A 26,638-nucleotide genomic window follows, 5' to 3' on the forward strand; every position below is an offset into this window, starting at 1 on the left:
GGGATGTGCCTGGCACTGCCATTCCCTGGGGGAGGACAGAGGATGGGAGTGAGCCCAGGATTGCACCCCAGCCCCGCAGTGATTGACTCTGGCCCAGTGGTAAGAGTTGGAGCAGGAATGGGGTAGGAAGAGGGAATGTTTTGGGGTTTCTCCTCTGCTCACCATGGGGTGCAGTCAGGCTGGTTCCCCAGCATCCCAGAGGCTCCCCTTGGGTACCCTTCTAGGGAAAGATCAAATCTGGAAGGGGACAGAGGTGGCCAAATCAAGGTGTCAGCTTCTTGGTACCAACCATGCCTGGTTCTCCTCCATCCCCCATCCCCCAGTCCCTTCTCTGTGAGTCTTCTGGAGACAGCCAGTCCCTGGGGAAGCCCAAGGTGACACCCCAGGGTGACACCCCAAGCTCTCTGACACACTGCAGGGCTTCCCTCCATGTCTTAAGGGTTGTGGGTGAGCACTGAACTGTAACTCCACCTTGAAAAACACCTTTGGGTACTTTTGGCAACCGTGTTGGTCCCCAGAGCACCCCAGGGTGTCTCTGCTCTTCACCTTCTGCAGGTTTGGCATTTTGTTTTGTTTTGGTTTGTGTTTTTTTTTTAGCAGTCCTGAGCACCTGGCAGCTGCTGGGAACTGCCTGAGGGTTACCTTGGATGTGAGGGGACATGAAGCAAGAAAGAGGAATAATAAAAGCTTTCCAGAGAAAGACTGAGCCCACGAGGGAAAGAGAGGTGATGGGAGAGGTGTCTGCTCCTGGAAGAGCAGGAAGGTCCTGGATCAGGGCATGGATCAGGGTCCCTGCTGCTGGCACCATGCTCTTGCTGGCAAAGCAAGGTCTGAGTGGGATATCCTGGCATGGCAAAAGCCACCGGGGGGTGTCCAGGTGTCAGGGGGGTTTTCCAAGCCCCGGGACTGGACAGAGGAGCTCTGGGATGCTGGAGGCACCTGGGAAGTCCTTGTGGGGCAAAGCTGGGAGCAGGGCACAAACTCCAGTTGGTTCGCAGGGGTGGTGCCCACATTACCCCCCCCGGGCTGCCTGCGGGCTCCTCAGCACCTCCGGCAGGCAGGGATCTGCTCCAGAGGGGCTCTGTCACCCCTTGGACAGCCCTGTCCTGGCTGTACCCGGTGCTGGGGGGTGCAGGGGGTCCTGGTGGTCGCACAGAGGGAGGGGATCCTGTGCCTCGTTCCTCGGGGCTCTGCAGGGATGTTGGGACCAGAGCAGAGCTGCTGCTGGGTGACCCTGCCCTTCCCCAGCCCATTCCTATTCATGGGGGCTCGGGTTTCAGCGCTGCAGGAGGACAGGGTGGGTGGGTCACCTCCCTTCCTGCGTGGGTTCCACGATGTTCAGCTGGAATTACGCCAGCCCCGGGACGAGCTGTTCCGACCCCAGGAAAAAAACACCGCGGGGAGGCTGTGCCGGGGTCCTCGGGGACGTCAGCGGAGCCCGGAGCTGCCTCCTCCTCCTGCCACACTTTGACGCACAAACCCCTCACCCCCGGTTCCTTCTCCCGGGGGGCTGAACCTTTCCTCTGCGGCTCTCGGGACAGGTTTGGCCCCACAGAGCCTGGTATGGGGCAGCTCAGGGGGGCTGCAACCCCCCCAGACCCACCTCTCCCCTCCGCTGGACCCGTGGCAGCAGCTCCTGAGGCTCCTGGGGTCCAGCGAGGTTTCTGGGGGCAGAGCAGAAGCTCTGAGGTTCCTTGGGAACCCCAGGAGGAGGTGGATCAGGGGCGGCTCTGGTGCAGGATGGGATCACCAGGTCCTGCTGAGGGTGGCAGGGCCACCCAGAGCCATGCACCCCCAGATCTACCCTGGAGCACAGGGAGGGGACATTTAACCCCTGCCAGGGGACAGGGGGACAACTTCCCCACCTCGAACAGACACCAACTCACCCAATATTGTAACAATCAATCATTAACAATTATTTATTTTAAGAAATGTACAAAGAGAAATGGCTCCAGCTCACGGTCCTGCTCGTTGGTGTTTTCTGCACCAAGAGGGGCGTAAGAAGCAGCAGTGATTGTGCACCACGATCCAGGGGGGAACCCCCCATCCCGGGGGTGCTTCCCACCCCAAGGCCTCTCCAGCAGGGAGTGGGGTCCCGAGACAACACGGACCAGGACCTGGGACATCCCCACCGGATCAGCGCCAACATCCACCCGAGGAAAAAGAAATTCCAATAGTAATGAATGATAATTAATCATAAAAAAAGAACCAAAAAAAAAAAAAAAAAAAAAAAGAGACCCTTCTTGGCTTCAAGCAGCAGCCCTTGTTGGAACTGGAGGAGGTTTTGGTTCTTGGTGGTTTGGATCTCAAGAGGATTTTTTAATTTTTATTTTCCCTTTCGAAGGCAGAAGCTGGTCCAGAGATGAGCTCTGGCTCTTTTGCATGTTGTTCTTGCTTTACCTTCCTTTTTTACCCACCTGATTAAAGAGCAGTAAATGCCTTGTCCCCCTGGGGAAACCTTCTCTGCTGGGAGGTTTTCTGGTGAAGACCTGCCTGGTGCCACCAGGTCCCCTCCAGAGCCCCAGCCAAGGGAAGGAAGGATGCTCTGCCTGAGGATTTTTGGATTTTGGGTAGGAACCTTCATTGCATCAAAGTCTCCAGGTGCTTGGTGGTCGATGGGATCGAGGGACCCTGTTGAAGCCACTCACTGCCAGGTGTCCTGCTGCAGTCCCTGAGGACTCCTGTGGAAAATTAACCCCAACCCAGAGCATTCCAGCAGGAAATCTCCCATCACTTCGAGCCTTGGAGGAACCCTGGAGGCTTTTACAACAGGGATGGGGGATCCTCAGAGGAGCTTCTTCAACCCCTACCTGTGTCCATTGCTTTCCTGCCCCCCAAATCTGGATGAACAGGGAAAGCAGGGAAGCAGCGTGACTGCAAACACCGTTTCCACTCGGCCCAAGGAGATCTGAATGGTTTCAATGCATATTCAGAGACTCTGAAAAATTTTTAACCCTGAGAACATACCTGCAGATGCTTCACTTTGGCTATGCAAACCAATTTTTAAGACATAATTGCACTTTCTTTGTGTATAACAAAAATAATAATAATAATAATAATAATCCATAAAGCTTATCGAAAAGAAAGGTGCTGATTTAAGACATTGGAGATTATTTTTTCTTTTTGTTCACAAACCCCTGTCATTTCTGTGATTATTCTTAATATTATTTCACTTGGCTCATCATTTTTTGGCTCCTTGGCTGCAGTCCGGAAAAATAATATACAAGAAAAATCTCTTTAATTGTGAAATAATATTAACAAATGGTGACTTTATGTAAAAGGACAGCCATACTCATCTGTTTGTGTCTGAAAACCATCGTTACCACGATGAGATCATTTCCAAATGAAAATGTTCCTCCTTTGCCACCAATGGCTGGTTTCACATCTCAGAAGAACATGAAACTCCTTGGAAGTGCAGGGAGCTGTAAAATCCAGGATCGGCGAGGGATCCTGCTTTGAGAGTGAAGGTGTCTACCTGAAACAGCTGAAACTTGGCTCAATATCTAAGATCTAATGATCTGTGCATGGAAGAGCTCTTGAGAAGGTACAACTGAAGTCCTTCCAGGGGGGTGAGAGGTGGGAACCTCCTTCTCTTACACCAGGGACTCCTTCACTCCGCGTTCGTTACTCCACGTCTCGGGTTCCTCGGGAGAATCTCGAGGCTCTGAGCTGGGCACGGGCTCCAGCCCAATGGCAGAGCCTTCCTCCAGCCCTGTCCCATTGTTCCCATACATCTCCTGCATTTTGGTGGCAATCAGACCTTCCTTCTCGGGTGCTTCCCCATGGGACTCATCCTCATCCTTGCCCTGGCGGTACATGTAGGATGCCTGCTTGACCGAGCGCCTCAGGAGGTACCTCCGGAACGCCCTCTGGATTTTGGTGGCACAGACTTCCTCGTGTTTCCTTTTCAGAGTGGTGGTGATGGGCTCATAGGAGACCTTCGAAGGGTTGGCAGCCATGAACTTCTCCTCCATGGTGGCCTTCAAGGCATCCATCTCACCCGAGTCTCCCAGCACTTCCTTAGTCAGGGCAAAGAGGATGTCCAGACAGTGGATTTTGTCCCCGGCCACCATTGGGAGATCCATGGTGATTAACTTGATCTTGTTGGGCTTGGGAATTTTGAGTGGCTCCTGTAAGGTGTCCACGAAGTCAGACAAGGTGCTGTATGCGATGAACTGGGTGGCATCTGGGTCAAACTTCTCCCAGGTCTCATAAAACATTTCGAAGTCATCTTCACAGAGGGGCTCGCTGCTCTCCTCCGTGGCCACGCTGAAGTTCTCCAGGATGATGGCGATGTACATGTTCACCACGATGAGGAAGGAGATGATGATGTAGCTGCAGAAGAAGAAGATGCCGATGGACGGGTTGCCACAGTTCCCTTTCACTGGGCTGCCAGGGTTTTCCAGGTCGGGGTCGCAGTCGGGGGGCCCGCTGTTGAGGATTGGGTTGAGGAGCCCATCCCAGCCAGCTGAGGTGGTGATCTGGAAGAGGCAAATCATGCTGTTCCCAAAGGTCTCGAAGTTGAAGATGTCATCGATCCCCGACTCCTTCTTGACGTAGGCAAAGTTGGACATCCCGAAGATGGAGTAGATGAACATGACAAGGAAAAGCAGGAGGCCAATGTTGAAGAGGGCTGGCAGGGACATCATCAGAGCAAAGAGCAGAGTCCGGATGCCTTTGGCCCCTCGGATCAGCCGGAGGACACGGCCAATCCTGGCCAGTCTGATGACCCTGAAGAGGGTGGGTGACACAAAGTACTTCTCTATGATGTCTGAGAGGACGATGCCTGTGAAGGGATGGAGAGCTGAGTGTTTCATGCTCTGCAGCCAGCAGAGAGAGGTGAGGTGGAAGCATTCCCTCCCTCTGCCAGGGCTGGGCATTTACAGAAAGATCATGGAATTATCTTGGTTGGAAAAGAGCTTTGAGCCCATCCAGTCCAACCCTTCCCCCATCCCTGCCAAGGCCACCCCTGCCCCATGTCCCTCATCCCCACATCTCCAGGGTCTGAAACCCCTCCAGGGATGATGGGGACTCCAGCCCTGCCCTGGGCAGCCTGGGCCAGGCCCTGACAACCCTTTCCAGGGAGAAATTGTCCCCAAGCTCCAACCTAAACCTCCCCTGGCACAACTGGAGTTGTGCCAAAAGTTCCTCTTGTCCCATCCCTTGTTCCTTGGGAGCAGAGCCCGACCCCCCCTGGCTCCAACCTCCTCTCAGGGGGTTGCAGAGAGCCAGAAGGTCTCCCCTCAGCCTCCTCTGCTCCAGGATCAACACCCCCAGGGCCCTCAGCTGCTCCTGGGCAGACTTCTGCTCCAGACCCTTCCCCACCTCTCTTTCCCTTCTCTGGACACCCTCAATGTACTTTTGAGGAGCCCAGAGCTGAACCCAGATGAGGCCACCTGGTGTCACACAGCTCCCTCTACTCCTCTGGTGGCAAAGGGAACATAATTAAAAGTGTCCCTAATTAAAAGTGTCCCTTAGCACAGCCCCAGAAGCTCAGTCCCAGCAGCAGGGACACAAAGGGAGCCCCACACCAAGGAGGGGAGGGACAGAACCCCGGATTCCCTCATCCTGCCTGGTGGCATCTGCCTTGTCCCAGCTTGGCCCTGCTCCAAGGGGTGGCTGTGGAGCAGCCAGAGCTTTTCCTCTCTTTGTCATCCAGTGGGGCCCCTGAATTGCTGCTGGAACCAGCAGGACTCACCCAGGATGGAGAGGATGACCACCACGAAGTCAAAGATGTTCCAGCCAATGGTGAAGAAGTAGTGGCGCAGGGCAAACATTTTGAGCACACACTCTCCAGTGAAGATGACGATGAAGACCAGGTTGATCTTGTAGAGCACAGCAGTTTTGAGCTCACTTTGATCATCTGTTTCAACCATCATGGTCACCATGTTAAGACAGATCAGGATCATGATGGTTATGTCAAACACTTGCCTGGTAACAAATTCGAACACCCTCGCTTGAAACTTGTTCTGCCATGAGGGCCAGGAAGGTGGTGATGGAGAACCAGAGGTGAGGTGATGATGGAGAACCAGAGGGGAGATGGGAACATGGGACAGACACACACAAAACAAAGACACAACAGAAAAAGGAGAAGGAACCATATTTAGAAGAGTGCAGGAAACCTCAGGGCCGTGCCCAGGCTGTAGGTTTCCCGGCCCCAAAAGCTGTAGGAGGAGAACACCCAGCACCCTGCAGGATGAACCCCACTTGGTAATGCCATGGCCAGGAGGTGCGAGCCCTGGGAGAGCTGCTCTGGCATTAACCCCACAGTTATTGCATCAGGGCCAAACCAAACACCTGGGGAAGGCCCTGGCTGAGCAGGGGCCAAACCAACCACTCCTGGCTGCCCCACAGCCCCTCCCAGGAGCACTGGAAGCTGAGCATTCCCCAGATCTAACTCCTTTCCAGAGGGGAGCCAGGGGATGAGCGAGGAGAAACCCCAAAACCCTGCATAAAGACCCCCCTGCCCCCTCGTCCCTGCTAGCAGACACAGGGCTGAAGGGCAGAGCCAGAGGTCTGAGATGAGCCCCTCCTGGAGCTCCAGCTCTTATCTGAAGAGCAGCAATGGGGAGCCAGGATTTGGCTCCTTGCCCTTTGTTATTTGCTGTGGGACTGTTGGGGATCCCCCTCCCCACTGCACTCCGGGGGCATTACCCCAACCTACCGCGGGCTTGGGGATGGGCTTCTGGGGCTTCTTGGAGCCCAGCTTCTTCATGGCATTGTAGTATTTCTTCTGCTCTTCTGTCATGAAGATGTCTTTGCCTCCAAAGTATAGAGGGAATCAGCACTGTTAGTCTTGGGACCTCGACTCTTCCAGCCAAGTCAGGGGGTCCCTGCCCATGGCAGGGTTGGAGCTCACTGGGCTTTAAGGTCCCTCCCAACCCAACCCAATCCATCTCTGACCATGCTCCTTCCAACCGAGGCATTGTCCAATCTACCAGGCATTGTCTGCTGCCCGTTTCCTCCCTGCTTGTCCTTTTCTGCTTCCCCCACTTCACAGCACCCATGGGTGCTCACCCCAGAGCTGGTTCCTCCTGCAGAGCTGAGCTGTTGCCCCAGGCCACCTCGGGGCTCCCCCCTCCTTGCTGGGACTCAGGCAGCACCTCCGTGGGCTTCAGATCTCACTCGGCCCAAGCCGTGTGCTCTGTGTCACCCCCCCCAACCTGCTCTGGCAGCCCAGGGGGATCAGTCCTGTCCTGCTTGTTTGAAAGCAGAAGTTGAGCCTCTCCTTGATGCGTGGAAAAATTATGAGAAAGGGTCACGGGGCGGGGGAAGAAACCAAAAGTGATGTCCCAGGTGTGCAGGGCAAGAGCAACACAGCCCCCTGCTCCTCCCCTCCCATGCAGACCTCCAGGAATGGCCTGGCCAGGACAGGACACCCCAGTGCTGCCTCTCCAGCCCTCCTGCCTTGCTCTGCTGGGGAAGAGCCCTGGGGGCTGCCTGAGCCCCAGGGGTTGTGGCCATGGTCCCCTCACCCTCTGCCTGCGCTGCTCCCTCCGGCCTGGACCAGCACCCCAGGAGGAGGCAGGGGCTGCAGCACCCAGGGAATACTTATCTTCTTCTTCTGCTGGTTGAAGTTGTCGATGATGACACCGATGAAAAGGTTCAGGGTGAAGAAGGCTCCGAAGATGATGAAGATGACAAAGTAGATGTACATGTAGAGGTTGATCTCGTACACTGGCTGCTCTTCAATCTGCACAGGAGGAAAGGGAGAGGTGAGACTGAGCCCAGCACCCCCAGGAGAGGGGACACTGAGCTATGGGGTGGTGGGGGTTGAGTGGTCCCTGTGGGAGCAGCCTTGGGAAGGAAGGGACACCCAGGGGACACTGCCTGGGGGACAAGGATGAGCCCTGATCCCATGGTGTGGGATGGGCAGTGGGAGAGGATGCTCAGGGGGCTGAGATCAAGGAGCCAACTGGAGTTCCCTCCTATGATCAGCTTCCCAAGGGCTGAAATCCATCCAAGGAAAGGGAAAGGGTTGGATTTGTGCCATGCCAGCCCTCGGGGGGTGGCACAGCCTCACCCAATGCTCCTCATCCCCAAGGGCATCACTAATTCTACTCTGGAGACATCCCCAGGGCTCACAACCAGCTTCCTCCACTTCCAGGAGAGCTCTTGGCAGGACAGAGCTGATTTGCTCCCCAACTTTTGCCCCAGGTCCTTGGGGAGGCAGGAGCTGAAGATGTTTTGAGGGAGCTGGAAGCAGCTCCTTGCAGCTGGGGACAGAGGAAAGGCTTGGGGTGGTGCTAAAAAAAAAAATAAATCACAAAAGCAGCAGGTCTGGGGCTGTGGGTGTGTGGGACATGGGTGGGTTGGCTTGGATGGAGAACTTCGGGGAGTTCCTTCTGCTGGGAGGATGCACAAGAGTGTCTGGAGACCTGGGCTGGTGTGGGACAGGTTTGGGGATGGCTCAGTAGAAACAGAGTCTGTGTGAAACACTTGAAAACACTTGGTATAAAAATTTAACCCATTTAACCCAAAGATGAAGGGCTGGGTGCTCTGTTTTAGTACAACAGGATCTGCAGAAAAGCTGGGGGGGACCTGGGACAAGGGCCTGGAGGGATGGGATGAGGGGAAAGGGTTTGCAGCTGCAAGAAGGGAGATGGAGAGGAGATCTTGGGCAGGGAGGGAGGGAGGGAGGGAGAAATTGTTTGGGGTGAGGGTGCTGAGCCCCTGGGTGCCCAGGTTGCCCCCAGAAGCTGTGGCTGCCCCATCCCTGGCAGTGTTGAAGGTTGGATGGGGCTTGGAGCCCCCTGGGCTGGTGGGAGGTGTCCCTGCCCATGGCAGGGGTGGCACTGGGGGGGCTTTGAGGTCCCTTCCAACCCAAACCAGTCTGGGTTCCTATGAATATTCCACTTATTTCTCCAGGCCAGGCAGGCACAGTCTCTGGGATGGGATGAGCTCTGCCAGCTGGAGGGGCCCATGGACACCAGCACCTCACTGCAGGGTGCAGGCTGAGCCCTCTGGGTTGGAGCTGTGAAGTCAGAGCAGAAATCTGGGACCACACAGCCCTGAGCAGCAGTGCCTGAGCTGTCCCATGGCCCTGGTGCAGCAGGAGCCCAGTGTGGGGGCCAGGCCACAGCTGGGATGCAGGTGACAGTGACAGAGGTGGCACAGGGACACAAGAGGCTGCACATGGGGTTGTTTGGGGGGTTTCTCCACTCATTACCCCTTGTCCTAGCTGAAGCCATGGGTTGGGTGTGGGGTCCCTTTGGTGTCAGTGGGGAGAGCCAGAGGGGACACCGAGGCAGAGGGGTCCATCCCCAGCCCTCTGCTGTTCCCTAAGGATTCTGCAGGGAGATCCAACCCCCCGGGACTTGGTGCTGGTCCTGAGCCATCCCTGCTTCTCCCCTCACCTCTCGAGAGTCCACTGCAGCGTACATGATGTCCATCCAGCCCTTGAAGGTGGCCTGTGGGGAAGTGGGGAAGCAGGGGTCAGCAGGGAGGAAGAGGAAGGTGGGGACTGGGGAGAAGGCAGAGGGGCTGTGGTTGGGGTTTGGTTTGGGTTCTGCTCCAGCTTCCCTGTGGGAACAGCAGGAGAGGGCCCAGGGATCCAGAGGAGAAACTCCCAGGTGCAGAAGTCCTGAGGTTTGGGGGTGGCTGTTCCCCCACCCACTGCATGGGCTCCTTGGGGGCTGAGGGTACCAGTGACCCCCCCAAAAACCCCACTGCAGGAAAGCTGGGAAAAGCACCAATTGGCTCTTTTCTCCCCAAACCCAAGTGTGTTTCTCCAGCTGTGCCCGGGCTGGCTTCCACCTCCAGAGCCTCTGCTGGACCCCGAGCTGGTGGGCTGGGGGGGTTACCCCCTGTCAGTCACAGGTTTTGGCTGCTGATTTGTTAAACAAAAAGCCCAAACATTTCCTCAGCCTGCTGGAACAACAAACCTGAAGAGGAAGCTGACTTTTCAAGCTGGTTAATCAGCTGGGGTGATTCTCTGAGCCCACCGACTGTGGGTTCCCCTGGTCCTGCTGCCCCCAGCCCACCCAACCACGGAGCCCACACCTCCAGTTTTATCCAAATCGTGGGGAGCAGTTCCCCTTCTGCTGTCTGGGCTCAGCTGTGGGGGTTGGGGGGAGCAGCAGGGATTTCCAGCCATCTCCTGCCCCATGGCCACAGCAGACCCAGACAGGTCCTCTCCTCACTTGGCAGCCCTTGCAGAAGATTTCTTGCAGCTCCACCTGGTGCTCCCTGCACCCATCTGCAGCAGGTCCCTGGGGACACCTTCCCTTTCCATCTGTCCCTTTTTTCCTTGGGGTTTCTTTGGGCTGAATGGGAATGTTCAAGGCCAGGTTGGATGGGGCTTGGAGCCCCCTGGGTCAGGGGGAGATGTCCCTGCCTGGTCAGGGTGTTGGGTCCAGATGATCTTTAAGGTCCCTTCCAGCCCACACCGCTCCATAAATATCAATTTTGGGGCTGTGAAGCAGCCCAGAGGCCCCATTTGGACATGAGGACAACATCTGGCTCCAGCCCTGGTGCTTCCCTGCCCGTGTCCTGGAGGGATGGCTCTGTTCCCATTACATACCACCTGGAGCAAGGAGAGGTATCCCAAGCCCACGTTGTCAAAGTTGACCTTGACATTGACCCATCTGACCTCGTTGGTGTGCAGGAGGGCCATGCAGTCACTCTTGTTGTTCACCACACTGATGTCAAAGCGCTCCCCCGTGGTGGTGTTGACACAACTGTAATACTTCCCTGCAAAGAGGTTCACCCCCATGATGCTGAAGATCAGCCAGAAGATGAGACAGACCAGCAGGACGTTCATGATGGAGGGGATGGCACCCAGCAGGGCGTTCACCACCACCTGCCAGGGGAGAAAAAACCTTGGAGGACGTGGCCAGGGACACCAGGATGGTGGCAGCCCCTGGCCCAGGGTGCCAAGGGGAGAGAGTTGGGGGTGCTGAGGCTGGAGAAGAGAAGGATCCCATGGGGAGACCTTAGAGCACCTTCCAGTGCCTGAAGGGGCTCCAGGAAAGCTGGGGAGGGACTTGGGACAAGGGCCTGGAGGGATGGGATGAGGGGGAAGGGTTTGCAGCTGGGAGAGGGGAGATGGAGAGGAGATCTTGGGCAGGGAGGGAGGGAGGGAGGGAGAAATTGTTTGGGGTGAGGGTGCTGAGCCCCTGGGTGCCCAGGTTGCCCCCAGAAGCTGTGGCTGCCCCATCCCTGGCAGTGTTGAAGGTTGGATGGGGCTTGGAGCCCCCTGGGCTGGTGGGAGGTGTCCCTGCCCATGGCAGGGGTGGCACTGGGGGGGCTTTGAGGTCCCTTCCAACCCAAACCAGTCTGGGATTCAATGCTTCTGCTCCCAGCACAGCTCTGAGGTCACAGGGTTTCATTCTGGTTCTTATGGTGGCTTCAAGGGGAAGCTCAGCTCACCCAGGGCTGCCATGGAAATCCTGGCTTTGAGGGATCTGAGGGCTTTCAGGAGGAAGGACCAAGCCTGATCTTTGTTTAGACACACCAAGAAAAGATGGAGAGCAAAGCCCTGTGTGCTGGCTGGCCAGCAGGACCCAACAGACATCTCTGTGTCTCAGAAAAAAATTAAATGAGTCAAAGGGGGAGAAACTGCCCCGAGAGATGTGGGTGCTGGAGGTGGAGGGGAGCCAGGAGGTCTCAACCAAGATGCTGCCAGAGCAGGAAGGTCTGCAGGACCTTCCCAACCCACTCTGGGGTTCTATCAAAAAGGGTTTTTTGGGCTGCTGCTGCGTTCAGCCCAGGCTTGGCAGCCCCTCAGAGGCTCCTCCTGAAATGGTCCCTCAGGAGATCAGAGCCCTGTGCTGGGCTCCATGAATCTGGGGACAAAATGCCTGTGCCCTCTGTCACCTCCTGTGGGTGTCCCCAGGCCCTGGGGAGCAGAGCTGGTGGCACAGCTGGGCTGGGCAGACCATGGTCCTGTTTGGGCTTGTGGGGCCAAGTGAAGGGGTTTTAGGTGCTTCCTGCAGGCCTGGGTCAGGGTTCTGGGGGCTCCCAAATATCCCCTACTGCAAAAGAAGTAGAGACTGGAGTGTCTCACTGTTATTTCTGCTTTTTCTCCTCCTCCCCTGGGATCACAGGGTGCTTTTGAGATGCCCTTTGGCAGAGCAGCCTGCTGGAGCTGCTCCTGGTGCCAGACCCAATCCCTGTGCTTTGGGGGCTTCAGAGGTTGGGTTTAGAGGGCACTTCCAGGTGTTGATATTCCCTTAGCAAATTACCAGGGGTGGCACTGGATGAGTTTTAGAGTCCCTCCAACCCCAACCAGTCTGGGATTCCATGCTTATGACCTTCCTGCTCCTCTGCCCCAGCCTCACCCTCCTTGGCAGCACCAACTGGGCTCAAACTGGACCCCAGGTAATTTAGCACCAACCCCACTCATCTGGAGGCACCAAAAAACCATCTGGGATGGAGCCCTGGTGTAGGTGACTGTTCAACAGTGCTACTTGCACCCTCAGACCCAGCAGCACCCAGCAGCACCCAGGGAGCACCCAGCAACACCCAGGCAGCACCCAGGGAGCACCCAGGGAGCACCCAGGGAGCCCCCAGCAGCACCCAGGGAGCACCCAGGGAGCACCCAGCAGCACCCAGCAGCACCCAGCAGCACCCAGGGAGCACCCAGCAGCACCCAGGGAGCACCCAGGGAGCACCCAGCAGCACCCAGGGAGCACCCAGCAACACCCAGGGAGCACCCAGCAGCACCCAGGGAGCCCCCAGCAGCACCCAGGGAGCACCCAGGGAGCACCCAGCAGCACCCAGGGAGCACCCAGCAGCACCCAGGGAGCACCCAGGGAGCACCCAGCAGCACCCAGGGAGCACCCAGCAGCACCCAGCAGCACCCAGCAGCACCCAGGGAGCACCCAGCAGCACCCAGGGAGCACCCAGCAGCACCTACCCTCATGCCTTCAAATCTGGAGAGGGCACGCAGTGGTCTCAGAGCTCTCAGGGTCCTCAGGGACTTGATGGCTCCCAGCTCCGAGTATCCCAACCAGTTTGCTGTCAGGCTGACAAGGGAAACCTGGAAGGAGCAGCCCAAGGGGTGAGCAGCATCCCAGATGGAACATCAGGGAGGAACCGAGCCATTTCCCTGCAGCCCCTGCCCCTCATCTCCCCCCCTCTGGCCAGGGGTCATCATCTGGTCCTGGGGTGCAGGGCTGGCAATGGGTCCTTGCTCCAGGCACCTGGAGGATGTCCCTGTCTCTTGGGTACAAGGGTGAAGGTGATGGAGGACACAGAAATGGTGCAATGTCCTGCTGTGTCCCCGAGCACTGGGGAGACCCCCTGTGCCCTCCCATCTCTACTGGGCTCTGGAAGAGGAGCAGGGGCTCGTTCTTGGCTTGAGGGCAGAACAGAAAAGGTTTCTACAAGCAGGGAGAGGTGGCTCTTCACTTGGACAATCGTTTACAGCAATGTTCTAAGGTCCCATCCCACAGCCACCTCCTTGGCTGTGACCTCCTGTCCAACAATCAGCTCCAAGCTCCCACTGCTCCCCAATCCCTGGGCTACCTCCGCCCCCCAGCTGCTCCTCAGCCCACACTTACGTCCACGATGAGGAAATCCAACCAGCACCAGGCATTGGTGAAGTAGACCTTGAAGCCATAGGCCACCCACTTGAGCAGCATCTCGATGACAAAGATGTAGGAGAAGACTTTGTCCGCGTACTCCAGGATGGTGCGGATCACCCTGCGCTGCTCGATGTAGATGTCCTCAAAAGCCTGGAAGGGTTGTGGAGCTGTGACATCCACTGATCCACTGCTGCTCAGCTCGGGGCTGTCACACCTCTGTCCCCACCCTGGGGACATCCCAGTGTCCCTGATTCCCCCCCCAAAGCTGAGACCCTAATGATGGGTGTGAGCCCACCCCAGCACCTTGGTGTGAGCTCCTGTTACCCACATGGAGCTGGGGTTGTGCTGGGGCAAAGCTTCCCTCAAGCAGATCACAGAGTCATGGAATGCTTTGGTTGGAAAAGAGATTTGAGATCATCCAGTCCAAGCCTTCCCCCATCCCTTCCCAGGCCACCCCTGCCCCATGTCCCTCATCCCCACATCTCCAGGGATTGGAAACCCCTCACAGAATGATTTGGGTTGGACAGAACCTCTGGGATCATCAAGTCCAACCCTTGCTCCACTCCCCCCGTGGTTCCCAGCCCATGGCACTGAGTGCCACATCCAGGCTCTTTTGAAATATCTCCAGGGATGGAGAATCCACCCCTTCCCTGGGCAGCCCATTCCAATGCCTGATCACCCTCTCCAGAAAGAAATTCTTCCCAATATCCAACCTAAACCTCACCTGGCAGAGCCCATGGCCTCTTGTCTGGCTGCTGTCCTCCAGGGATGGGGACAAAAGTCAGAGAGACTTTTTGGTCAGAAAAGAGCTTTGAGCCCATCCAATCCAAGCCTTCCCCCATCCCTGCCAAGGCCACCCCTGCCCCATGTCCCTCATCCCCACATCTCCAGGCTCTGAAACCCCTCCAGGGATGATGGGGACTCCAGCCCTGCCCTGGGCAGCCTGGGCCAGGCCCTGACAGCCCTTTCCAGGGAGAAATTGTCCCCAAGCTCCAACCTAAACCTCCCCTGGCACCACTTGAGTTGTGCCAAAAGTTCCTCTTGTCCCATCCCTTGTTCCTTGGGAGCAGAGCCCGACCCCCCCTGGCTCCAACCTCCTCTCAGGTAGGTCAGAAGAAGGAAGAGGAAATGTCCTCAAGTCATTCCAGGGGAAGTTTAGATAGGAGCAATTGGGAACAATTCCCCAGAACAATTGTCAGGCAGCACAGGCTGCCCAGGGAGGTGGCTGAATCCCCATCCCTGGGGCTGTTTCAGAAGCCGTGGGGATGTGGAGCTGGGGCTGAGCACCAGGCTGGGCTGAGCTGTGTTAATGATGGGTTTGATGATCCTCAAGGTCTTTTCCAACCAAAATGATTTCCTTCTGTGATTTAGCAGGGGGGACAAGCAGGGGATGCCCAGAGCTGGGGAGGTGCTGCAGAGCCCAGGGGGAGGGCAGGGGGTGGGACCTACCAGTGCCCCACTGCTGAGGAGGATCATGAAGACGATGAAGGTCTCAAACCAGTCGTGCTCCACAATAGTGAAACAGGTTTTCCTGAGGTTCCACCACATCCTCCCTTTCTCAGTGGTGATGTCCACGTAGAGGCAGGGAAACCTCTTGACACAGGCTGGGGATGGAACAGAGAGCTGAAGGTTGCCTCCTGGCCAACACCACTCAATTTGGGCTTCTCCTGTCTTTCCAAACCCTCCTGGGGGGATCCTGCTGGGTTTGGGGGTGTGCACACACGAGGGGAGCCCCGTGGGGACCGTTTCCTCGGGAGCAGGGGAGGATTTGGAGCTTGGGTTGAGCTGAGTGAGCCTGGGGGCTGCTCTGCTGCAGGGACTGCTTGGCAGTGGCACCTCCACCCCTCACCCCGGGGTCCCCTCTGGGGTCCCCTGCCCTGCTCGGTGTCCCTCACCCTCAGTGAAACATTCCTCAGGCTCGTTGCTCTCTTCAGCCTCTTCTGCCACCTCCTCCTCCTCGGGGGCTGGGGGTTTATAATCCACTGTGCTGCAGAGGGACGAAGCATTGTCACTGGTGAGAGGGTTCTGCAAAGGGAGAGGATGGGAGATGCAGGTCAGGGAAAACCTTGGCAAGGCCCAGGGGTTTATTTCCCCCTCCTTTTTTTTTTTTTTATTTTTATTTTTTTAAATTGAATTTAATTTTATTTTTTGGCTTTCTTAGACCTCCTGCAGCACTTGAGGAAAGAGAAGCTCCCCAGTCCTGCCTGGGAGCAGAAGCTCTGGGATGGGTGTCCCCAGTGAAGGGCTTGGATGGGAAGGAGATAACCTTCCCCCAGGGTCCTTGGTGCTCTCAGGAGGGAACAAAGCAGCTCCTCACTCCCCCTGGGCAGTAAACTGAATAAACTGAGGCGTTGCTGGAGCTTCAGAGGCCACAACCACCTCACCAGGAGAAGAGCTTTGGGGGACCCAGTGCCAGGTGCTGGGGACACGCAGGACATTGTCCCGAGGAGCAGTGACCCGAGGGGGATGCTGGCTCTGCAGGAGCAGTGTGACCCCACTCTGGGGGGGACAGGGGGGATTAGGAGCCCTTGGCAGGGAGCCAGGCAAGCTGTGACCCCAGGGAAGGACACGGGAACCATCAGCCTGGGGACAAGTGGGGACAGAGCAGCTGAGCCGTGCTGCAGCTTGGGGAGAGGTGGGGGGTTGGGGGGCTTTGGAGGGGGGAACACAGGGATAACTGTGCTGGTCCCACCATGTGGTCCCCAAACCCCATCCCTGGAGGATGTGAGCCCCCCCAGCAGATTTCTGGGGCAAGTTCCACCCCCCCTGGAACAGCTCCATCCTGGGGTGGGTCTCAGGGCACCCAGTGCTGGCACCAGACTGACCCCATCACCCCCATCAGGGACACCCCAGTGACACAAACAGCCCAGAGCTCCTCAGGAGACATCACCCAACCTGGCAGGGGGGGGGCTGAGCCAATCTTCCCCCAAAAAGAGCCCAAGCACTGACCCTGGGGCCAGGGCACCCAAAAAACCCTGGCACCTCCTCACTGCTCCAGCAGAAACCCAGGGATGCAGCCACCCCACATCGGCACCCTGAAAAATCCTTTTTCCTGGGGCAGGAGCTGCTCGGGGAGCCGGGGCAGCACTGATCTCTGTTTGCCCGGCAGCCCAGCTGGAGAAACCCCCCCAGGTGGGAAATGTCACCATGCTGTCCCCAGGCAGGCCATGTGCTGGGCTTTGGCTCCATCTGGAGCTGATCCCCGGCGTGGGAAGCAGGGAGCTGCCCCGAGCTCCTCAGCACCGATTCCTGATTCCCAGACAGAGATTGCGGGATCCCTTCCACGGCTCAGCCCCTGCCCTGCTGCTGGGCTGAGGTTTGCATCCCCTGGGTTTGAACCTTGGGCAATGTGGGGCTGAATTTGCCCACAGACAGCACCAGGGATGAGGGGGTGGTTCATATCATCATATCATATCATATCATATCATATCATATCATATCATATCATATCAATCATATCATATCATATCATATATCATATATCATATATCATATCATATCATATCATCATATCATATCATATATAACATCATATCAAAAATATATCATATAATATCAATCATATAATATAATATCATAACAGTAATATCATATAATATCAATCATATCATAGCATATATCGTATCATATATCATACCATATCAATCATCATCACATCACAGAATGTTTTAGGGTTGGAGAGGACCTCAAAGCCCCCCCAGTGCCCCCCCTGCCATGGGCAGGGACACCTCCCACCAGCCCAGGGGGCTCCAAGCCCCATCCAACCTGGAATTACAACAGGAATTTCCCTCACTCGTCAGGGGAGGCCCTGGAGCTGCTGGGAGGGCTGGAGCAGCTCTGGAGCCAGGGGGAGAGAGTTGGGGGTGTTGAGGCTGGAGAAGAGAAGGATCCCATGGGGAGACCTTAGAGCACCTTCCAGTGCCTGAAGGGGCTCCAGGAAAGCTGGGGAGGGACTTGGGACAAGGGCCTGGAGGGATGGGATGAGGGGGAAGGGTTTGCAGCTGGGAGAGGGGAGATGGAGAGGAGATCTTGGGCAGGGAGGGAGGGAGGGAGAAATCCTTTGGGGTGAGGGTGCTGAGCCCCTGGGTGCCCAGGTTGCCCCCAGAAGCTGTGGCTGCCCCATCCCTGGCAGTGTTGAAGGTTGGATGGGGCTTGGAGCCCCCTGGGCTGGTGGGAGGTGTCCCTGCCCATGGCAGGGGTGGCACTGGGGGGGCTTTGAGGTCCCTTCCAACCCAAACCAGTCTGGGATTCTCTGATCCCCTCAACCAAGCCCAGTTTAGCAGCACCTTTGCAAGGGGTGACAGCCAGACAGACACCACCTTCCCTGACATCTCCATCTTGCAGCCCCAGCTGCTGAAAATCCTCTCTTTTTACAGCTAAAACCCCAATAATAATAATAAAAAGCCAGGACAGCAGGATTGTCCCCTCTTTTTTGCAGTGTGCCTCTCTGTGGAGGTGTGAGGAGCCTGCAGATGGGGAGCAGGAGTTTCCCACCACACCATCAATCTCCTTTCCATGTCCAATTGTGTCTCCCTGAGTTTCTTGTCTCCCATCTCCCCGCATCCTGGGGGAGCACCAAGGCTCTCAGTGTCCCCCAAGCCCTTCCCGTCCTCTCTGCACCCTCAGCTGTGTCCTCAGCTCAGGATCCCAGAGGCAGCAGTGTTGATGTTCACTCTGCTAAGCTCCTCCATCTGGTTTCATCCCCCCCTCCTCCCCACGCTGCTTTCGGAGGCATTAGCAGTGGATCCAATGTTGGTGCCATCAGCAATTTTCCTGGCATCAGATCCCTCTGGGACATCTTTAACCCCAAGCTGAGCTCTGACCCTCACACCAACCCTGGGTGTCCACCTCGTGTCAGAAAGAACCCCACAGTCTGACCCCAAACAGGCCAAGCCTCTCCTCAGAACCCCCAGTTCCAGCTCACACCTGGAAAGTCCAGGTGGAAACCCCCAGGTTTGTCCCACGTCACACGTTGTGGAAAAGCCCCAGGTCACCAGCCCAGCAGAATTCCTTGGGCAGCACAGCAAGGAGGGGCTGATCCCAGGATTTTTTTTTTTTTTTTGGGGGGTGTTAAAGCTCTTCCAGGTGCTCTCCTCACCTTGGTGTCCTCAGTGTCAGACTGGGTGCTGGTCTCATCGTAGAGGTCGGACTCCTCGGAGGCGATGGGGACCTGCACTGTCAGGTTGGGGTTGGTGATGAAGTTCATGTGGTCCAACTCATCCATGAAAAAATGCTCTTTGCCAGGGATGCCATCCGGGTGCTCCGGCTTCAGCTCCTGACCACCGTCCAGGTGGTTCAGCACAGAGTTCTCCCTCTTGCTGTGCTCTTGCTCCTCCTCTGGGGCCACCTTCTTCCCCTTCCACAGCCTGCGCAGCCTCGTCAGGAGGAAACTCTTGGCAAACTGGATGCCCCTGGTGATCCTGCCGATGGCAATCTGCAGGTTGTTCAGCTCCCCATCATCATCCGAGGCTGCCAGGCTGTCAGCACTGAAGGAGCTCAGCAGCAAGGCCAGGAAGAGGTTCAGCACCTGGAGAGGACAGGAGGACACGGCCTGAGGTTCATTGCTCACTGTTCACGTTGTCCCCACGGGCAGGGATCACCCGTGCCTGGAGACAAGACCCTCAGAGTGAGGGTGTCAGGGGGCTTCCTCCTCCCATCACCTAACTCTGGGGACAGCAGAAGTGTCAAAGCTTTTCTCCTGGGGGACATGGACAGGGACCCCCTCACTCCTCACTGGGCTGAGATGCCCCCAGTGTCACTCCCAGCTTGGGTCCCCTGGTTCCCAGTTGCCAGGTCAGCCCCTGCCCTCTGTGTCCATCAACACCTCCCTCCCTCCACTCTCTTGGAGCTCTTCCTTCTCCCCAGCACCCAGAGGGATGCAGCTCAGCTCCATCCCCTCCCTTCTCTTCCCAGGGACAAACCTCCAGATTTTTGTCCTCCAAGCTGAAACTCTTCTCCTCCTTGCTGGCTCTGGTGGCTCAGGTGCCCAGTGACCTCCTGAGGGTCTCCAAAGCCCTGGAGCCATGGAGGAGCCTGAGCCACAGCTGTAACTTCATCCATCCCTGTCTACCAGAGCCTGCTCTGCTCCACGGAGAGGGAATTTTCATCTCAGTCCATGGGCTCCTTCCCACTTCCCCCAGAATTCTCTCAAGGGAGGGATTTTCCCCTCTGCTCCCCTTTGGGGAGACCCCCCCGGGGTAAAGCTGTGTCCAGCCCTGGGGTCCCCATCAGCAGAAGGACACGGAGCTGCTGGAGCCATTCCAGAGGAGGCCCTGGAGCTGCTGGGAGGGCTGGAGCAGCTCTGGAGCCAGGCTGAGAGAGTTGGGGGTGTTGAGGCTGGAGAAGAGAAGGATCCCATGGGGAGACCTTAGAGCACCTTCCAGTGCCTGAAGGGGCTCCAGGAAAGCTGGGGAGGGACTTGGGACAAGGGCCTGGAGGGATGGGATGAGGGGGAAGGGTTTGCAGCTGCAAGAGGGGAGATGGAGAGGAGATCTTGGGCAGGGAGGGAGGGAGGGAGAAATTGTTTGGGGTGAGGGTGCTGAGCCCCTGGGTGCCCAGGTTGCCCCCAGAAGCTGTGGCTGCCCCATCCCTGGCAGTGTTGAAGGTTGGATGGGGCTTGGAGCCCCCTGGGCTGGTGGGAGGTGTCCCTGCCCATGGCAGGGGTGGCACTGGGGGGGCTTTGAGGTCCCTCCCAACCCAACCCATTCCCTGATGATTCATTCTTCTACTTCACCATGACCAGGAGCTGTCTGGACTCCATCCCATCCTCACTTGATGGACTCACTGCCCGGGGCCACCCGGCCAGGACCTGGTGGAGCTGAGTGGTCCCAGCCCACAGCTGTTGGTGTTTGTGCCTCTTGGTGCCAGCAGCCACCCGAGAGGGAATTAGCTGCTATCCAAGGGTGCTGCTGCCTTCACATGGCTCATGCCACATGACTTATCCCACATCTTTAAATAAATCCCTCCTCTCCCGACACTTCCATCGTTACGTTCAGCACCAATTACAGGAGCAGTGCTGCTGGCTCTGGGTTTTTTTTTCTTTTGGCCAGGAGTCTGTTACCTCCTCACCCGACTGACTTCCTCCCTTTTCCCTTAATAACCCCAAAGGAAATGCTCAAAGGGTCATCAACAGTAAAGGACGAGCCTGACCAAACCACTCTGGGCTGCGTGGGACAAGCTCCAGGACTTGGAAATACCTGAGACGTGGCCAGGAGAGGCTGGCACGGGGGCTGGAGAGGGCTGAGATGTTTCTGGAGGTGGTTGTGTTCTGCATTCCTCTCCTTGAGCTTAAAATCAGCTCCGTGGAGCAGCCTGGAGCTGCAAAGCTGGGGTGCAGCCTGGCACCCCCAGATCATCTCCAGGAAAGTCTCCTGGAGGGATGGGTGGGCTCTCCCCCTCCAAAAACCACCTCTAGAAGAGGGAAGGTTTCCAGACCCCCCCTTTTTTGGGGGAGAGGGGTCTCCAGCTGCTATTCCCAGTCCCTAAGCTCCTGCACTCCCTGCAGAAGTTCTGGAGATGTTCCTGCTGCTCCTGGTTGGTGTTCAGCACCACAGCCCCTGCTGATGGGCAGCTCAGGGCTGGGGGGACACGGGGCTGCTCCCCCCCCTTTTGGGCCATGCATGGCCACCGGCACCCAGCCCCCAGCCCAGGAGACCCTGGGGGAGCAGCTCTGCACGGGGGACCCTCCAGAGCCCCCCAAACCCAGCACCAGGTGGGGACACCCGGCAGCACCCAAACCCCAACTTTCCACCCTCTGAGTGGGAGGCTCCAACCCACCCTGACCCGAACCGTGGGGTCCTCTGGGTTCCTCCCTGGAGCTGCTTCCACCCCTCTGGAGGGCTCTGCCAGCCCAGGCACCGGTCCGGGCGTCAGCAGCTCCCAGATTGGTTTTCAAAGCAAATTCCTAAGGGCTTACACAACCCCGGCAAGTAACAGGAGAGATTCGGCCAACCCAGGGCACTCCCCTCCTCTGCCTTGCTCCTCAAGAAGGGAGAGCAGGGCCCAGGACGCCTGGAAAACAAGATCCTGAGCTGCCAGCGAGGGGGTGACCAAGTTTAGAAAGGATTTCAGGCTCGCCTGGAACGCCCAGACCTGGAGCGAGCAGCTCGGGTGAGAGGGGGAGGCAGGGGACAGGCAGGGAGGGAGATGGGGACCATGGGCTCAGTGCTGCTGCTCAGGGGTCCTGCAGCCCCGAGGTGACACCGGGACCACCACGGGAAGATGGGGACTGCTGGGGGTCTGCAAAAACCTCCTGGGAGGTTCTGCTCCTCAAAGCACCTGGGAGAAAATGGTCAGCCCTGGCTCCATCCCTGGTCACAGGAGATGGATGGAGATGGGAAACAGGGAAGGAAAGCCTGGAAAGCCACCTGGAGAAGCCAGGAAAGCCTGAAAAGCCTCGTGGAGGAGAAAGGATAGTTTGGAGATGAGCCCTCAGGTTGTATTTTCCATGCCTCGGTTTCCCCTGCTGTTCCTGACCTGGTTTCAGCTGCAGGTCCCTCAGAAATTGGGTCTCAGCCTGCAGCCCCCAGAGCTGAGCACACAACGTGTCCTGCAGGGCCACGGGGAGGAGGTTGAGCCCTTTGCCTGTGCTTCACCAAGACCCCATCTACAGATGAGCTGAGCTGGGAGCTGAGCTGGGAGCTGAGCTGGACCCTCAGCCAGGGAGTGAGGAGCAGAGGGGTCCCCAGCCCACCCCATCCTCACCCCCCCCCTCACCCCCACTTCTCCCTGAGCTCCTCCCCATCCCCAGACTCACCACCAGGTTCCCAATGACCATGACCATCATGAAGACGATGAGGCACATGGTCTGCCCGGCCACCTCCATGCAGTCCCACATGGTCTCGATCCACTCCCCGCAGAGGATGCGGAAGACGATGAGGAAGGAGTGGAAGAAGTCGTTCATGTGCCAGCGGGGCAGGGAGCAGTCCTGGGAGATCTTACACACGCACTCCATGTAGCTCTTCCCAAAAAGCTGCATCCCCACCACGGCAAAGATGAAGACGATGATGGCCAGGACCAGGGTCAGGTTGCCCAGGGCACCCACGGAGTTCCCGATGATCTTGATGAGCATGTTGAGGGTGGGCCAGGACTTGGCCAGCTTGAAGACTCTGAGCTGCAAGGAGCAAGGAGCAAGGTGGTGATTTCCCAGGGGTTCCCATTGCCACAAGGTGTAAGGAGGGCTGTGGAGCTGGGATCAGGAATTCCTGACAGGGTTTTATTAAACCAGGAGGATCCAAACACCAGTGAGCTCCACAAAGGGCACAGACTCTGCCTTGACCACATCCTGAGCTGGAGTTGTGTTTGAGTGGGAAAAAGTGGGAAAGGAGAAGAGAGGAGAGGAGAGGAGAGGAGAGGAGAGGAGAGGAGAGGAGAGGAGAGGAGAGGAGAGGAGAGGAGAGGAGAGGAGAGGAGAGGAGAGGAGAGGAGAGGAGAGAAGGATCCCATGGGGAGACCTTAGAGCACCTTCCAGTGCCTGAAGGGGCTTCAGGAAAGCTGGGGAGGGACTTGGGACAAGGGCCTGGAGGGATGGGATGAGGGGGAAGGGTTTGCAGCTGGGAGAGGGGAGATGGAGAGGAGATCTTGGGGAGGGAGGGAGGGAGGGAGAAATTGTTTGGGGTGAGGGTGCTGAGCCCCTGGGTGCCCAGGTTGCCCCCAGAAGCTGTGGCTGCCCCATCCCTGGCAGTGTTGAAGGTTGGATGGGGCTTGGAGCCCCCTGGGCTGGTGGGAGGTGTCCCTGCCCATGGCAGGGGTGGCACTGGGGGGGCTTTGAGGTCCCTTCCCACCCAACCCAGTCTGGGACTGTGTGACACAGGAGGGTGACAAAGCCGCTCTCCCCCCTGGCCAACCCCTGTGGCACAGCCACACCGCCTGCAGCGGTGGCCCTGGCAGTGCCAAGGAAATGGTTGGATTTGATCCCCTGAAAGGTCTTTTCCAACCAAAAGGATTCCGGGATTCTCTGCCCCTCACCCCATGGCACTCACCAAGCGGAAGGAGCGGAGCACCGAGAGCCCCTGCACGTTTGCCAGGCCCAGCTCCACCAGGCTCAGGGTGACAATGATGCTGTCAAAGATATTCCAGCCCTGCTGGAAATACTCGTAGGGATCCAAAGCAATGAGCTTCAGGACCATCTCTGCTGTGAAGATCCCCGTGAAGACCTGTGGGAAACAGCACCCATCAGCATGAAAGCCATTCCTGGGGCTGGGCTGGGAGCACCTCCAATTCTCTGGGGTGCTCCCAAAGGGTTTTGCAGAATCCCGGGATGTCAGGGCTTGGAAGGGATCTCTGGGGATCATCGAGTCCAAGCCCCCTGCCAGAGCAGCACCAGAACTGGGACAGAGCTCTCAGAAATGCGTCCAGATGGGGCTTGACAGTCTCTAGAGAAGGAGAACCCAGAAGCTCTCTGGGGAGCTGTTCCCAGGCTCTGGAATGTGTTTCCGAGCCCTGGAAGTTTCACCCCAACTGGACCCAGTCCTGGCTGAGGAGCTGCCCAGGTGCTGCCCAGCGTGGCCGATGGAGCCAGACTGGGAGCACTGGGGCAGGGTTGCTCCTGGAGAGCCTTGGCCGAGGTGGGAATTCCAGACACAAACCCCACTGGCACTGGGATGGCAGAAAAGATTCCCAGTGCTGGGAACTGGGCTGCTACTGGGCTGCCCCTCCCCGAGCCCTGTGGAAGCTGAGCCCTCTTTGGCACATTCCTCTTTCCCTGGGAGCACCAGGCTCCAGACCTTGTCACATTCCTGGGGAGCAGGGCAGCGATGGGACAATGTCCCCAGTGCCACTTGGTGACACAGCCCGTGCCAAGGGGACACGGGGACCAATCCTGCCCTGGTGTGGAGCGAGTTGGGATGTTGGGTCCTTTCCCCCGTGGATCTGCCCACCCTCAGCAAGGTTCTGAGCTGGCATCCCACAGGATGTCCCCAAGGTGTCCCCTCCCTGCCTGCCACCCCATGGTTGTTTGGTTTGGAGAAGAGGAGGCTGAGAGGAGACCTTAACCCTGAGAGGAGGGGGCAGGGAGGTGGTGACAGTGACAGGACCAGAGGACACAGCCTGAAGTTGTCCCAGGGAGGTTTAGATGAGACCTGAGGAAGAATTTCTGTCCTGAGAGAGCAGTCGGGTGCTGAAGGGGCTGCCCAGGGAGGTGGTGGAGTCACCAGCCCTGGAGGGACTGAAAACCTGTGGAGCTGAGGCCCTTCAGGAGCTGCTCTGGGGGTGACACAGAGCTTGATATCTGTGTGTTTGATTTGGGGGATTTGACAGCTGGAGGTGGTGATCTGAGAGGTCTTCTCCAGCTGTGCCCACTCTGTGATTCTGTGAGTGTCCCCTGCTCTGCTCCTGCCAGCTGATCCCAGCTCTCTTCACCCCCAGCCTGCCCATCCCGGGAGGAGTTTTGGGCTGGAGGAGGCTGGGTTTGGGTTAGACTTGAGGAAGGAATTCTTTGGGGTGAGGGTGCTGAGCCCCTGGGTGCCCAGGTTGCCCCCAGAAGCTGTGGCTGCCCCATCCCTGGCAGTGTTGAAGGTTGGATGGGGCTTGGAGCCCCCTGGGCTGGTGGGAGGTGTCCCTGCCCATGGCAGGGGTGGCACTGGGGGGGCTTTGAGGTCCCTTCCAACCCAAACCAGTCTGGGGCTCTGGGATCTTTCTGCCTGCAGGCTCTGCTGCTTTCTGCTTGGGCACAGGCAGGGGATGTCAGGGGTGCTCCTGGCTCCTGCCCCTCCCCAGCATCAGAGCCAAAAACTGCAGCAGCCCTGGGCAGGAGCTGGAGCCTCCTCTGCAGTGTCCAGGCTCCCAGACAATGGGATTTTCCTGTAGGAAATCCAGAGGAATTCCTGTAGGAATCCAGAGCCAAAGCCACCACGTGCTGAGCATCACCCTGCCCACCCAGGACACGGGCACTGCCTGTGTCACCCATGGGTGCTGGAGGAGGATGAGGTGAGAGGAGAGGAGAGGAGAGGGTGAGCTCTCCAGTCCTAAGCTCTCCCATCCCTTAGCAACATTCCCCAGAGTGAGCAGGGGCCTCCCCTGGGCTTGTCCCAACCCTGGAAATCCATCAGCTGGGAGCTCCAAGGGGTTGGTGGGCTGAATGACCCCGTGAAATCAGGCCAGCCCAGATCTGGAGAGATTTCCCTGGGAAAATTATTATTATTATTATTATTATTATTATTATTATTATTATTATTATTATTATTAAATGCTGTTGCTTCCTGCTCCATGGGCCCCCTGTTTGCTGCCAGGCTCTGAGCTCTGAGCCCACAGAGTGTGGGGAGGATGCTGGGGTGCAGCTGATGCCTGACCCTGGGGTGCAAGGCCAGGGCATCAGTGGCATCACTGAGAGGGACCCAGAAGAGAGAAGGCAGAGCAGAAGGGGAGCAGGGGGTGAGGGATCCCCCCCCGTGTCACCTCCTTCCATCTGGAGCCCACCCCAGGGATGCTGCAATCAGACCCCTTTCCCAGGACTTTCCCAGGACTTTGGGATCTGTCTCCAGGTCTGGCTGGGTCAGGCAGGGGAAGCAGAGGATCTGCCCACGGGGGTGGCTGCTGGGACCCCGAATGGGGACAGGGGGGACCCCCATAGCTCCCTACCAGGTTGCCCACGGACAGGACGTTCTCAAACTCCTCTGTCATGGGGTAATGCTCCATTGCCATGAAGAGGGTGTTGAGGACAATGCAGATGGTGATGCCCAGGTCCACGAAGGGATCCATCACCACCAGCTTGACAAACTCCTTCAGCTTCACCCAGGGCAGGCAGCAGTTCCAGACCAGGAACGTGTGGGCAAACTTGTACCACCAGGGTGGGCACTTTTGGTGAGCTTCCTCCAGCTCTGCAGGAAAGAAAAAGGACTTCAGCTGAGGCTTCTTCTGCCCTTTCCTGGGTGGGATGAGTGCTAACCCACTCGAAGGGACCTCTCCTGAGTTCCTGAACCATCTCTGAGCTTAACGTGGGGGCTAAAGGAGGAGGCTCAGCACTGGTGGGGACCTCACCATCCAGACCAGAGAGGGATGGAAAGGCAGGGACCAGCAGCTCTGATCCTGCTCTCAGCATCTGGACAGGATTCAAGGTGTCCCCAAACACACTGAGATCTCGGGGACACCCAAGGGACCTGCTCTGGGGGGGC

General features: G+C 57.5%; 1 protein-coding gene across 2 annotated transcripts in view; it reads right to left on the reverse strand.

Annotated features, from left to right (window-relative positions):
• Positions 1–1,890: 1,890 nt before the first annotated feature.
• Positions 1,891–26,638, reverse strand: part of SCN4A (sodium voltage-gated channel alpha subunit 4) — a 43,690-nt gene continuing 18,942 nt past the window's right edge. For both annotated transcript variants that reach the window (XM_071728276.1, XM_071728275.1), the window contains exons 13-26: positions 26,106–26,344; positions 23,510–23,683; positions 22,285–22,641; positions 18,628–19,056; positions 15,425–15,554; positions 14,979–15,133; positions 13,506–13,679; positions 12,860–12,982; positions 10,523–10,801; positions 9,357–9,410; positions 7,556–7,693; positions 6,665–6,769; positions 5,699–5,969; positions 1,891–4,786 (exon numbers count right to left, since the gene is read on the reverse strand). In XM_071728276.1, coding sequence (XP_071584377.1) covers positions 3,594–4,786; positions 5,699–5,969; positions 6,665–6,769; positions 7,556–7,693; positions 9,357–9,410; positions 10,523–10,801; positions 12,860–12,982; positions 13,506–13,679; positions 14,979–15,133; positions 15,425–15,554; positions 18,628–19,056; positions 22,285–22,641; positions 23,510–23,683; positions 26,106–26,344 — 3,821 coding nt within the window. In that variant the 3' untranslated portion in view covers positions 1,891–3,593. The remainder of the gene's footprint in view (positions 4,787–5,698; positions 5,970–6,664; positions 6,770–7,555; positions 7,694–9,356; positions 9,411–10,522; positions 10,802–12,859; positions 12,983–13,505; positions 13,680–14,978; positions 15,134–15,424; positions 15,555–18,627; positions 19,057–22,284; positions 22,642–23,509; positions 23,684–26,105; positions 26,345–26,638) is intronic.

The sequence above is a fragment of the Heliangelus exortis genome, chromosome 29 (genome assembly GCF_036169615.1).
Source record: "Heliangelus exortis chromosome 29, bHelExo1.hap1, whole genome shotgun sequence".
Classification (NCBI taxonomy): domain Eukaryota; kingdom Metazoa; phylum Chordata; class Aves; order Apodiformes; family Trochilidae; genus Heliangelus; species Heliangelus exortis.